Source organism: Arvicanthis niloticus, chromosome 29, assembly GCF_011762505.2.
Source record: "Arvicanthis niloticus isolate mArvNil1 chromosome 29, mArvNil1.pat.X, whole genome shotgun sequence".
In the NCBI taxonomy this organism is placed as follows: domain Eukaryota; kingdom Metazoa; phylum Chordata; class Mammalia; order Rodentia; family Muridae; genus Arvicanthis; species Arvicanthis niloticus.
Window position 1 is genome coordinate 284,191 of NC_133437.1, and position 13,618 is coordinate 297,808.

At 41.2% G+C, this 13,618-nt stretch overlaps 1 protein-coding gene across 4 annotated transcripts in view; it reads left to right on the forward strand.

Moving 5' to 3' along the window:
* Pla2g4c (phospholipase A2 group IVC) overlaps positions 1–13,618 on the forward strand; it is a 43,308-nt gene that overhangs the window by 15,067 nt on the left and 14,623 nt on the right. For 2 of the 4 annotated variants that reach the window (XM_076926978.1, XM_076926977.1), the window contains exons 6-14: positions 863–1,052; positions 3,086–3,206; positions 5,076–5,216; positions 6,096–6,149; positions 9,082–9,153; positions 10,258–10,410; positions 10,811–11,002; positions 11,441–11,536; positions 12,200–12,354. In XM_076926978.1, the coding sequence (XP_076783093.1) occupies positions 863–1,052; positions 3,086–3,206; positions 5,076–5,216; positions 6,096–6,149; positions 9,082–9,153; positions 10,258–10,410; positions 10,811–11,002; positions 11,441–11,536; positions 12,200–12,354 (1,174 nt within the window). The remainder of the gene's footprint in view (positions 1–862; positions 1,053–3,085; positions 3,207–5,075; positions 5,217–6,095; positions 6,150–9,081; positions 9,154–10,257; positions 10,411–10,810; positions 11,003–11,440; positions 11,537–12,199; positions 12,355–13,618) is intronic. The other 2 variants (XM_076926979.1, XM_076926980.1) reach the window with 2 other exon arrangements.

Below are 13,618 nucleotides of genomic sequence, written 5' to 3' on the forward strand. Positions count from 1 at the left end.
ACATCTCTATTACTCCATTTATCTTCTTCTGCTTCTCACTTCACTGCTGCCTCATTTCTAAGGTTTTACAGGTTCAAGGGCAGTGTTTTCTAGGTTGATGGAATACAACACCTATGATCTTTTAATCTTAATGAGAGACTATTGTGTGAAAGTCTGTGTAGGACTTTCTTATTCTAAAGGGCTCAGAAGCACTCGTGCCTTATAGCTTTATTCTGAGCCCTGGGCATACATTTTTAATCACTCTTTGCACCTCCTGATTCCAAGCCCAGGGCAGATATTGTTAATCAGTCTTGGAACTTTTTAGTAACAGATACAACTATATAAGCTTTTCAACTAAATATGTGGAGAATGAATGGATGTTCATGGAGATAAGAGATAGCAGAAATGTAGTACTTAATGGTGAAGCAGCTCCTACAGAGACCTACAGGTTATTATCTCTCCTTTCTGTAGAAAATACTCAACAAAAGTAACTCAAGGAAGGAAAGGTTTTTTCTGGTTCAATTTATGGAGGTATGGTCCATCCTGGTAGGGAAGGCATGGCAGCAGGAACATAAGGCAGCTGTGTCTGTGACATGGGAAGAACAGCAATCTGGTAGGATTCTAACATTACATCATTATGTATTTCATTCATCTTGCTCTCATTGGCCTATGTATTAAGTAGAAGAATCACATAGAGACTGCATGAGTCGTCTATGTACTCCAGTCCTTGTTTACAACCTCTGACTTCCTTCTTGACAGTTAATCATTCTTTCCCTGGTTTATCATGAGGGAAATAGAATCAATGGCATTCTCGATCATCCCCTCTTTGACCTTCATGGCCCAAAATTCTGATCACTAGCCTATCACTTTTCTTTGTTTCCAGGGCACTGTCTTCATTCTACACCAAGAATGGAAATATGGAAGGGATGGAAGAAGAGCTGAAACATCGGTATGAGACTAATGAGTGGGACTTTGATGAGAGCCTGAAGAAAGCCATTGAGGCATCAAGGAGGGATAATTACTCCCTGACTGACTTTTGGGCCTATTTGATTGTTTCGAGGCAAATCAGAGAAGTAAGTCATTCCCAGTAGAGCATGTGGGATTCCAAACAGCTTGACCAATCTCATCTTTCAGATCATCCAAATCTGGGCACTTAGAGCTTTTACCTCCAGTCTAAAAATATCTCAGGGCTGATTGGTTGTAAGAAGAAGAATCAGGCTCTGACTCCTTTGTGCAGTAAAATAGGTAGAAATTATTGGAAACATCTAGGAACATGTAAAGCCAAGAGGTTCTAAGGAACCTGTTTTTCCATCTGTCTCATTGGTCCATTCTTTTCTTGAATTTACTCTCTTCTCTTTTTATATTCAGATTTTGCTTTTTACCTGAGAAAGAATGGAGTTTTCTGCATCTCCACGTTCTTAGTAGGAAATATTTTCCCCAGCCCCAGAGTACCACTGTGGTCACCTGCAGACCCTCCAGCTATCTGGCTACAGGATCCAACCTCAGATTGTCTGAGCACATAACCTGATCTGCTCAATTCATATCAGATGGCTATTATGATCCAAATGTCTGTGACTACCAGATTGAATGCATCATGGCTGCATTCCTAATAAGAGAGTCAGGATGGCAGTGGGAAGTCATTCTGAAATGAGTTCTTTCTCCAGAGGATTATTTTGATTTTTACAGTTTGATTAGATTGGGTTGAGCATTGTCCAATTCTTAGAAATGAGAGGGAAAGACAGCCTGAACTGTGAGATTGGCATAAAAATAGAAAAGAAATTGGATGTTTTCAATGATACTGTTAGAATTTCTTCCAGACTGTGGGTCATAGGGGAACAGATGTTATTTAGAAATGTCAAAGTGGACCAGATACCTACAGTATACTTATTTTCCCCTTATCTGTCCCTGCCTTCAACTTCCTCTTTCTTTCTTCTTACTATCCTTTGTGTCAGTCCTACTCTTCTCTCGCCTCTGCCTTAAAATTATTTTTATTTTATTTACATATCAGTGTTTTACCCACCTGTATGCTACATGCATGGAACTAGAAGAGGGCACTGTATTCCTTGAAACTGGATTTACAGATGGTTATGAGTTGCTTCATGGGTCCTGGAATGGATCCTTAAAGAATGCTCATATTCTCTGAGACATCTTTCCAAACCTCTTTCTGTCTTCTCTCTTTCCCATCTTTGTTCTCTCTCTCTCTCTCTCTCTCTCTCTCTCTCTCTCTCTCTCTCTCTCTCTCTCTCCCCCTAGTTTGTTTCTCTTTCCCCTTTCTTCCCTTCCTCCCTCCTTCTCAAAGTTTAATGTAATTTTTTAAGCTTTGTTGAAATATAACAGAAATGGACAGACAGAGTTGAATATATTTCATGAACATTTTGAGAAGTTTGGACTGTGAAGTATCTCGTGATCAAAGTGCTAAGCGTATTCATCCCCTGCAGAAATTTGTTGTGCTTCTTGTGGTTTTTTATGTGAGGTGGATGAGAAGAATACTTTACATGACATCTATCCCTTTTAGTTATACTAAGTGGCACAGGCCGGTCATATGATTCCACTTCCTCTGAGGCATTTAAGATAGAAAAACTCACAGAAATGGAGAAAAGAACACACTGGCATTCGGTGCCTTGAGGCAGAGGCAGATGAGCACTGTTGCTTGAAGGAGGATGAAATTCGGCCAAATGAGTAGGGATGTGATCTCTGTTCACTCTCACCTTGTGAAACTGTTTTCCTCTGCATTGGTCTCTCTGACTTTTATCCACTCTCATCCCTTGAGGGTACCCCACCTTACTCTGTCTGTTCTCTACACTGAAAAGTAAGAACAGACAGCTTGTTATGATAGTTCAGTGAAGAAAGACACTGCAGTCAAACCTGAAGATCTAAGTTCGATTCATGGAACCTGCATGGTAGATGGAGAACTGACTCCTGTACGTTGTCCTCTGACTTCTACACATGTGGGAATAGGTTTCCTAGATGAAGAAGAAAGAAAGAATATTCTAGAACTAGGTGCACAGTGTACAAAGATTCTACCCAGTTTGGAGAGACAAACCCTATTCTTCTAAACAATGTGCTTCTACCTTATTCAGTCTGGGTGCTGTTTTTTTCTCCATAGCTTCAGGATTTGAATTTGTCCAGCCTAAAGAAGCAAGTGGAAGAAGGAATGCTGCCTTATCCCATCTTTGCAGCCATTGATGACGACCTTCAGTGTGATTGGAGGGAGAGAAAAACTCAGAGTAAGCAAAAAGTTGGAGTGGGGAGGGATGGGGTGGGGAGGTAGAAAGGGAATAAAAGGCACTGAACAAGGAACGTATGTATGAATGTTTCCCCTAGACTGCCTCTTGGGAGGCCCAGAAGGAAAGGACTCATGGAAAAGGGGCTTTCAGGATAGGATGCTCAGATCATAAAAGAGCCAACAGCAGTCTTAAAAAACACCAGAGGGCAGACACTTGTTTTGGATGAGGAAGGAAGCTGTAATGTGGGCTAGGTGTGAGTCCCAGATTGGAGATATAGTAGCATAACTCTTTACTACTTACCTGCCATCTTCTCAGTGGTTCTAATAACTACCCTAGTGTTGGTGGTTTTCCTAGTTTTCCATTTGTGTTTCAAGCCACAGTCTTTGCCCTGGGATCAAGAAATTTTCATCCAATTTGCTTAATATAAAATGCCTTTATTTGTTTGATGAGTATGTCCTTGTTGCTCAGTATCTATCAGGCAATGTTCCAGGTGCTCACTCACTCTAGCATTCTAAAGCTCAGATGTTCCTTGGGTTATCTCTCCATTTCTCTTCTCCTAGTGTGGGTCCTTGATAATGTCATGAAAAGCAACCTAGGAAGTAAAGGGTTTATTTGGCTTACAATTCCAGATTATGGCCATGGTTAGAGGAAAGTCAAGTCAGGAACTCAACATACCACTTCCACAGTCAAGAGCAGATATGTGGATCCTTATTTACTTGTGTTTTATTGGCTTACTTTCTCCCCTTTATACTGATCCTGCCCAGGGATGAGTGACACTTACAATGGGCTGGAATTTTTCTTCTTAGAAATCAAGAAATGCTCCCACAGACATGCCCATAGACTAACCTGATCTATTAGTCATTAAAACCCTTTTAGAAAGTATTCTGGGCTATGTCAGGTTGAAGGTTGAAACTCATCAGAATAGTCCTTGAATGGTTATTTTACTGAAATACATAGGACTGACCACCTTTTTTTCTTAGACCCTCCTCCAGCAGTCTAGAGGTAAGGTTAATTTGGTCTTAACATCATTGATTACCAGGGTTGATTTGACTGATCTGGGTGCCTAATCAGAATGTCCCTTCCTCCCTATCTACTCTCTCTATATATATAATCTCCTGAGCTATGTATTAATTTGGAGAGGATGGCCTTCCCTTATAGAGGAAGACAATTATTGAGTCAAGAATATATGAATAGCTTCACTCTCTCCAAATTCCTCTTAAGACCAATGAGACCTCTAGTCCATGACTTTTCTCACTCAACCCTCTGCATTGAAACTATTATCTTCTCCACAACCCAGAGTACATCTCAGACCAGGTTCCAGCATCTCTCTTGAGAAGTCTTTAATTAGTTTCTCATTGGTCTTTCTGTACCATGTCATCTCCTTCTTCCACAGCTACCTGATAGAAGTTTCTAGAGCAAATATGGTGATGTAATTTTCCTTTTTACAACAAATAGTCCATCCATTCCACAGTGCTCCAGATAACCCTCATGTGATAGTATGTCTAGGGTCTTCACCATTCTGCTTTCCAGAGTTCCACCTACTGTGAAGTAGAAGAAAAACAGTTAAGATTGGGGCAGTAATGATAACAGGGTTCTTTTGGAATAATGACTCATTTCCATTTGAATAGGCTCTTAGGCACATTGATATCTCTATCTATCTATCTATCTATCTATCTATCTATCTATCTATCTATCTACATATATATCTTAGACACATATATTGGCAGGAATCCCCAGTTAATTTGAGATCAGCCAGCCCTCTATATAGTAGTCTCTTGCTTGGCATTCCGTAGTCTATGGATCCCCCACACCCAGCACCTGCTGTTTCAGGCTCAGAGCTTGTAGTTTAACTTCATTTTGCCTTCCCAGATTCCTGGTTTGAATTCACTCCTCATCATGCTGGGTACCCTGCACTTGGGGCTTATGTCCCCATCACAGAGTTTGGAAGCAGATTTGAGAATGGAAAACTGGTTAGATCTGAGCCTGAGAGAGACTTGACTTTCCTGAGAGGTAAGTAAGGGATCAGATGGAATTCAGTGAAGATTGGAAGTGGATGTTGGACAAGAATGTCCTCCCAGAGATTCTAGCTCTGCCCTACTCCTTCATTGCTAGGAGAAAAGGAGAGGTATCTGGGTTTCCAGAGGAACAGTTTAAGCATCTCTCAGGAACTCCCTTACCTGGCAAGTACCTGGCACCATACTAAATGTTCAAGGAGATGGCTGAATCCAAGGCTATACCTCCTGATAAACAGATTTAGAACATGTTATGGGAGTTACATGCAATCTCACATCTAAATACTAGTCCAGTGACCAGCATGTGCTAGGATTTTAAGGATAGTTATGTATCCATTTACTTAGCAGAGTTTTTGCTGTTCTTTGAGACTGGGTCTTATATATTCTATTTTGACCTTGAATCAAAACTGTGTGACTGAGTCTAGTATTGAACTTTTATTTCTTCTGCATCCATCTTCCAAATACTAGGATTATAGGTGTGCACCACCATGGCCAGTGGTCATATAATTTTGTGATATATTATAAAGTCCATTCTGGATGCCTGGTTCTGCAGAGATAGAAACAGAGACAAGACTGGTATTTTTCTCCATCATCTTCCACTGAAAATGGCACTTTCATCTATTTAATCATGGAAGTAGGGTCTTTTGATGCTTTTTATATATTTACAGTTTGTCTATAACTCCTCTATCTACTATTTCCAGGATTTTCACCCCTGAGCTAGCATTGTCTTGACATTAGAACAACTAACCCCCAGACTTGTCCACATTCCAGTTCTGCCTCTGTTATTATAGGCAAGAGGATTGAAATATAATAACACAACCCTATTGGTTCACTTCAATTACAAGAAGTCTTAATTTTATTTCTCTTTTCTTTACAGGTTTATGGGGAAGTGCTCTTGCTGATTTTGAAGAAACTAAGAAATATATTTTTAGTGAGTATTTGAGGGGATTCCAGGTACCAATCCTAGAGATATTTCTTTTAAAGAAACTTCTCTGCACTTTGTTGTGACAGAAGAGGAAAGTGTGTCATTGTCCTGACATTACTGCTGTCTTTCAAGCCTCCATGAGGGCAGCACTCAGGATGATTGCAGAGTGGCTAGGTGCAGGGTACCTTAGTTACATGTGAGCTCTATTACCCAGCCTCTCTGTACCTCAGTTGCAACATCTATACCACACTGATGATGACAGCAGTAGTTGTAAGGTTTCAGAGAGTGAATTCTTATAAAGTGCTCAGGATGAATCCTGGTAGGTAAAAGCACTAGGAAACATTAGCAATTAATATCTGTCCTATTACATAATCCATAACAGATTCCTTAGGATTATGTGGATGGTACAGTCACCTGAATTCAAAATTGTATTTGTTTTGCCAGGCATCGTGGTATACACCATAATCTCAGCATTTGGGAGGCAGAGGTAGGAGTTCTCTGTGAGTTCTAGGCCAACCTAGTCTGTATAGAGAATTCCAGGACAGCCAGGACTAAATAGAAAGACTCTTGTCTAAAATAGCAAAACAAAACAACAAAAAAACCCACAAACAAACAAACAAAAAACAACCCCAAAACATCATTTTTTAAACGTGTATGGGTGTTTTGTCTGCATGTATGTCTGTGTACCACATGTGCCTTGTGGTTGCAAAGGCCAAACGAGAGCATCAGATTCAATGGAATTGAAGTTAGACTTGTTTTGAACTGTCATAGACGTGCTGGGAATTGAGCCTGGATCATTTGGAAGTGAATCATCTCTCCAGTCTCCATCTTGAACTTTTTTATAGATAGTGACTGAGTCATGAGAATGCTAAGTTCCTTCCCTGCTCTCACTATCCAGTGAACACTGATGTAGGAATAGATGACAGTTTGTGCCTAGACCCACATCACAGCTCTGATCAATATGATATATGCTTTGGCTAACCAAATGCTTTTTGAAAGCCTGCCTCCTCTAATGAAGACAAAATCATCCCCAGCCTCACGTGTTTTAAATGATGAGTTTTAAATGCCCTGATGTGTGTAAGGTTCTTAGAGCCGAGCCTGGACCATAGTAATAATGTCTGACTAATATATAATAGCAGCAATGTAACCAGACAGAATCAATCTGCATCTTGGTGACTGTGAAGACAAAACCCACAGCCAAGAGGTGAAACAGTAGCTGAAAGAGTCCTTATCAATTACCACCGTGGGTAAGGAGAGTTAGGCCTTGACTGCAAAGTGATGCCCTCTTCAAACAAAGGAAGTGTGAGCACTTATTAGGAGAGGTTGTGAGTATTTATTTGGGAAAACATTTCAGAAGTGGCCCATTTCTTCGCATATGTAATTAAAGATGAAGAGCTATAGTGGTAGCTTATTGGTTAAAGCGTTTACCATGCAAGCATGAGGACCAGAGTTTGGATCTCCAGATCCTGTGTAAAATACTCGGTGGGCATGGCAGCCTGCCTGTAAATCCAGATGACAGAGGCATGGGAATCCTTCAAGCAAACTAGCAACTAATTTCTTTATTTCTTCTCTCTGGGTTTGATTGGGGACCCTGCCTTGAATAATGTAGAAAGCAATAGAGGATAATTTCCAGCATAAACAGCCTCCGTACATAGCACACACACATACACACACAAACACACACACATAATGTGTACCTTCTCAAATATATGTTCCTCTCATTTGGGTTACATCAGTGACACACATAAAAATGGCAAAAGGGAAAAAATAAGTAAAATGTTCTATATTGTGCATGCTCAGTTTAAGAGGGAACAATGGAAGTTGGGAAAATATTTGGGTACCTAAAGCTGGGTTAAGGATGGATGGTGGGCAGGAATGCTGTGGGTTTGCATTACTTTCATGGTAAAGATAGTTGACTGCATCAAGTTGCCACAGTGCTGGGAAGTTGTTTGATGATATTTTGTGAGCTGACCTTGTGTAGGGCCCTAATAAAACAAAATATTTCTTTCTCCAAGGTCTTAGTTACAGCAAAAGTAAAGAACATTCTGAAGGAGACTTACGTATATAGGATTCTCTTGACCTCCAAGGCTGCCTGTCTCAGTGTAGCTGCTAAAAGTAACAATAATTACTGAGAGAGAACAATCCTAAGCATTCATTCTTCACTTAATACCACTTATAGCCAAACCATACTCTATGTTTTAAGAGTGCTCCTTGAAAATAACATTAATCATCTGTTGGTTAAAGGCAAATTCAGTTAGTCTAGAGCTGGGTGTGTTGGTTCACACCTTTAATCTCAGCACTCCAGAGGTAGAGGTAGGTGGACCTCTGAGTTTGAGGCTAGCCTGGTCTACAGAGAGAGTTCTGAGATATCCAAGGCTATACAGAGAAACCCTGTCTCAAACACTAAACAGTACGAAAAAGGAAAAAAAAAAGGGGGGGGGGAGGGTTTTTCTTGGTAGCCTCCCATTGGCTAAATTTGGAAGTTGCCTCATATTTTATTTTCTTAGTAGGTAAATTAGGCTTGCTCTTCAGAAGAAGAAGTATTGATTTGTAGTGGTGTGTATTATCCCATCCAATTTCAAGTTACAAGTGTGAGTTCACTTGAGGCAGAGTTGGAAGAAAGGCATGGAGTTAGGACTTGAGAGTCAATATCAGCAAAGCTCCAGCCTACTGTGGCCAATCCTACAAAGGAACAGCCATGGAGAAACTTGCCTTGCATACACTCAATACAGTGTGTGCCTGTGATCCCAGCACTTGGGAGATGGAAGCAGGAGGATCAGGAGTTCAAGGTCATCCTCATTTTTGTAGTGAGTTTGAGACCAATCCAGTCAATATAAAATCATGTCTTAAATACCTAAAAAGAAAAATAAAATATTCAACATCATAGCTGGAGTCTGTATTGTACAGGTAAACATTCTGCATTTTTACCCTCTTGCAGACAGTTTAAAGGACCTGTCTTCACAATCGAGGAAGGAACATCCACTTATGGGAAAATGTCAGATTATGAAAGGTAAGCACCCTGCTTGTTGTGAATCACTGATGAGAACATGTATGAGATGTATATGCCAGTCATATGTATCAAAATGTCACATTTATATTTATTGTCACCTTGTGAAGTGCTATTTTTACCTCAGCTGCGCAATGTGCTCGCTCTCTCTCTCTCTCTCTCTTTCTGTGTGTGTGTGTGTGTGTGTGTGTGTGTGTGTGTGTATTTGTGTGGATATGTGTGATGCATGTATATATGCATATGTGTAGAGGCCTGAAGATGATGTCTGGTGCCTTGTTCTATCACTCTACTGTATATGAACAGGGAGTTTATTAATAGGGCAGACTGACTGTCCCAGAAGCCTTCAGGTTGTTCATGTGTGCACCATCATTGCTGGGATTAGAGTTGTATGCCACTTTAGTGGACATTGGAGATCTGAAGTCAGATCCTAATGTTTGAGAAGTCTGTAGAATTAATAAATTCCATGTTCAAACAAGGTAGAAAAAGTGATAGAAAAGGGTCTAAACACACACACACACAGAGTTGGAGCCATTGCCCAATCCCTATCATAGTTTTTTGATAGATCAGGCAACTGAGGATCCTGGACTGCCAGAGAAACCTGGACTGGAAAGGGTATGTTTGTGTTGTGTGTGGAAAGGGTAGGGTTGTGTGTGTGTGTGTGTGTGTGTGTGTGTGTGTGTGTGTGTGTGTGAGAGAGAGAGAGGGGGGGGGGAAGAGAGAGAGAGAAAAGAGAAGAGAAGAGAGAAGAGAGAAGAGAAGAGAAGAGAAGAGAAGAGAAGAGAAGAGAAGAGAAGAGAAGAGAAGAGAAGAGAAGAGAAGAGAAGAGAAGGAGATCCTTAATGTTCCTGGAACCTGTAATGGGAGAGAATAAGAAGCCCTATCTTGAGTATTCATGTGCTACATTGAATGAGGGAGGTGGGCTAGTTGCCAGCCAAGTGGGCCTAGGGGAACCATTCAGGTTATGAGGAATTGCTGATAGAAGCCTTTGTAAGTAAAACACATGGAAGCTGGGCTGAATACAACTGCAGTGTCAGTAAAAGAGATTTTTGTGAGGCAAGGCAATGATGGTAGGGCCACCCTCTTTTTGGTGACATTTTTATTTTATAGCAGGGGCTGGAACAGTGACATACTCAGAAGCACCAAGGATGGAGGTGGATGAAATGCTCTTGGATTTAATGATGGCTTGTGTCATGGATCAGAATGATCCCAGCATCAAGGATAAGCTCTGTGCCCTTCAGCAGGCTCTGGGTACTGAGAAAGGTTTGTGCATGAGAACACACTTGCAAATTCCTGTGAAGATGCTAAGGGGTTGGAGAGTATAAGGAAATTGTGTGTGTGTGTGTGTGTGTGTGTGTGTGTGTGTGTGGCGGGGGGACTGGGTCATGGACAGACAGGCGGGTGGCCTGCATGGAGATATGGCCTTCTTTTCTCCTTCACTGTGCCTTTTACAATTGAATGTGTGTGCCAGTAAGCCCTGATGCCCTGAGTTTTCATAGGTTTCCCTAAATGATGGAATGTTTTTTTCTCAGAGGAAATTGCTGTATGACACAGCCACTACCAGGTCACCACAAGAGATGAGATAGACTAGGCTAAACAGTGGCTGTCAGCAGGCGGTATATGTCTGTCCTGACCAGGTAATCACCTGGGTTTCTTGGGGCAGATGAGTTTGGCAAAGAGATGGCTGAGATCATCCAGAGTTGGAATGAGACCTCCCTAGAGAAGAAGCAGCAGTTTGTGGACCATCTGTTGGATTACTTCAAGAAGACACAAGAGCCCATCAAATACAGTTTGAAGAACCAGGTCAAGGGTAAATGCCAGCCCATCACATACAGTTTGATGAACCAGATCAAGGGTAAATGCCAGCACCCTCAGACACCTCCTCTCTTGTCCCCATTGGTGTCCATTTCATTTTCTTAACCCTATGACAAAGTACATGGCAGAAGCAACTTAGATTTCTTCATTTTGACTCAGTTTGAGAACATATTGTTGACTATAGCAGAAGGATGTGAGGAAACAGAGAGAAAGAAAAGAGGAGAGAGAGAAAGGGAGGGAAGGAGAGAGGGAGGGAGGGGAGAATAAGAGAAGAGTATGCTGGCACTTAGTTCACTCTTTCCTTTTTGGTGACATAAGCTTAGGGATACTGCTGTCTGTCTTTTCATTTGGGTCCGTGAGACTTCCACACTGAAAACTGTCACCTTGAAGGTCAGTGATTCACCATAGGACGTTAGAGAAGTGACAGCATGTACCATCCCATGATGGTTACTTTGTAACTTTTGGTTTCTGCATCTAGGTTTATTCTGGGATACTTTAACTTTTCTGAGCAAAACGTTAATGAACTTATGGAGGTGGGAGTGGGGAAGTGTTTATAACTTCCTCTATAAACATGGTAAGAATCTCCTTTTTTCATCTCCCTGAACTCTAATGGGCTGGGGTAGGCTGTGGAGAAGGAGGGATGATTTCAGCTCATCCTTTTCCTGGAAATACAGTGATAGGCATGGCATGGTGGTCACTGGACAGTGTGGCAGAACTTCCCATGGTAGTGGTTCACAGTGAGAGACATAGGTCTTTTCAGTATCGATAGAAGGCATAGTAATGTTCTGAAATGTTGATGTTTTTCTCCAAGTCTGAAAAGATGTAGATATCTACTGTAGTTTGTCTTGTCATGATCTAACATCCTTTATTCAGATAGCATAGCCACATGTATCAGGGACATAGTCTTGGTGCATGGGACTAATTGTATAAATTCTTTGATCTTTCCAGAGCTAATTCAATGCAACACAAATCCCTTCTAAGGCTGGTACTTTGGCCTTCCACTAAGCTCCTTCTCTTAAAGGTTCCTCCACCTCCACACTTCACACTGCTGGCCATGCTTCCAGTGCATCAGTCTGTGAGGAACACACTCAAACCATGTCTAGACAGTGACAGAAGTGAATTCTAGATGGAAATGGCTCCCTGCTCACGTTTCTGAGACAACAGCTCTGTTTGAACAAACTGCTTCCTATACCAACATTCTGGCTGTAGATTAGACAAGTTCTTTTTCTGGGTTTAGGTAACATTGAAGATGAGACCATGTATAGCCGGGAGTTTCTCCATCTGGTGGACGCTGGTTTGGCCATCAATACTCCTTACCCACTTGTTCTGCCTCCTGTACGTGAAGCTCACCTCATCCTCTCATTTGACTTCAGTGCTGGGGACCCATTTGAGGTAATAGAAAAGAAACTTTTATGTATTTGAGATGGCCTTGTGCAGCAGTGGGGCTGTGCAGAAAGAAACTCAGGGTCTGGCTGTGAAGTGGGTATTGGGCAGTTGTGGTCTCAGTGCACTACAGCATGCATGCATCCCCCGACATCATGCATGGACACACATAAGTATCATACATTTAAAATCCTATAAGATTCTTGCACGCTGGCAAGATGGCTCAGCAGATAAAGGTGCTTGTTGCTAACCTGAGTTCAATCCTCTAGACAGACTCATGTGATGGATGTCATAAATTATCTTCTGATGATGACACACACATACACACACTAAATAAGGGCATTTAGTATATATATATATATATATATCCATTTTGTTATTCATATATACATATACATACACACACACACACACGAATAGAGGGTTAGTTATCCACACTTACATAATAGGCATTTCTTATGAAATGCATACAAAAACTTAAAAGTATAGTTATATTTGAGTTATATTTGATCAGTCTCAGATCATCAGGCTTGGTGGCAAATATACCTGCTTACCCTTATTGCTACTGGGTAAATTTTTTTTTTTTTTTTTTTTTTTTTTTTTTTGGTTTTTCAAGACAGGGTTTCTCTGTGTAGTCCTGGCTGTCCTGGAACTCACTCTGTAGACCAGGCTGGCCTCGAACTCAGAAATCCGCCTGCCTCTGCCTCCCAAGTGCTGGGATTAAAGGCGTGCGCCACCACCGCCCGGCCTGGGTAAAGATTTATATTTTATATTTATGTTTCTCTTGGCAGATTGCTATTGCTAGGTCTGGTCTGAAGTGTACCTCAGAAAGCCAAGTTTTTAGATCATGGTTCTTTGGTGTAGAGGTTGGGGAATGTTAGACCACTGAGGAGATGCAACTAGTGTAGTGCAGTTGCATCTTCCTAATGCTGCAACCCTTTAATACAGTTCCTCATGTTGTGGTGACTCCCAACCATAACATTATTTTTGTTGCTACTTTATAAATGTAATTGTGATACGGTTATGATTCGAATGTAAATATTTGTGTTTTATGATAGGCTTAAGTTTCCCTTGTGAAAAGGCCATTAAGTTCTCACGGGGGTTGAGTCCTGCAGATTGAGAACCACTGTTCTTTTGGGAGGTCTGTAGTTCATTGGATTTATTTTCTCAAAGGACAGTGAAATACTTTTTCCCTCGGCTCTCTGACTTATGACATTAGTAGGTTTGCTCTGTCATATACTTCCACTACTTGGCCAACTGATCATGGCCTGAA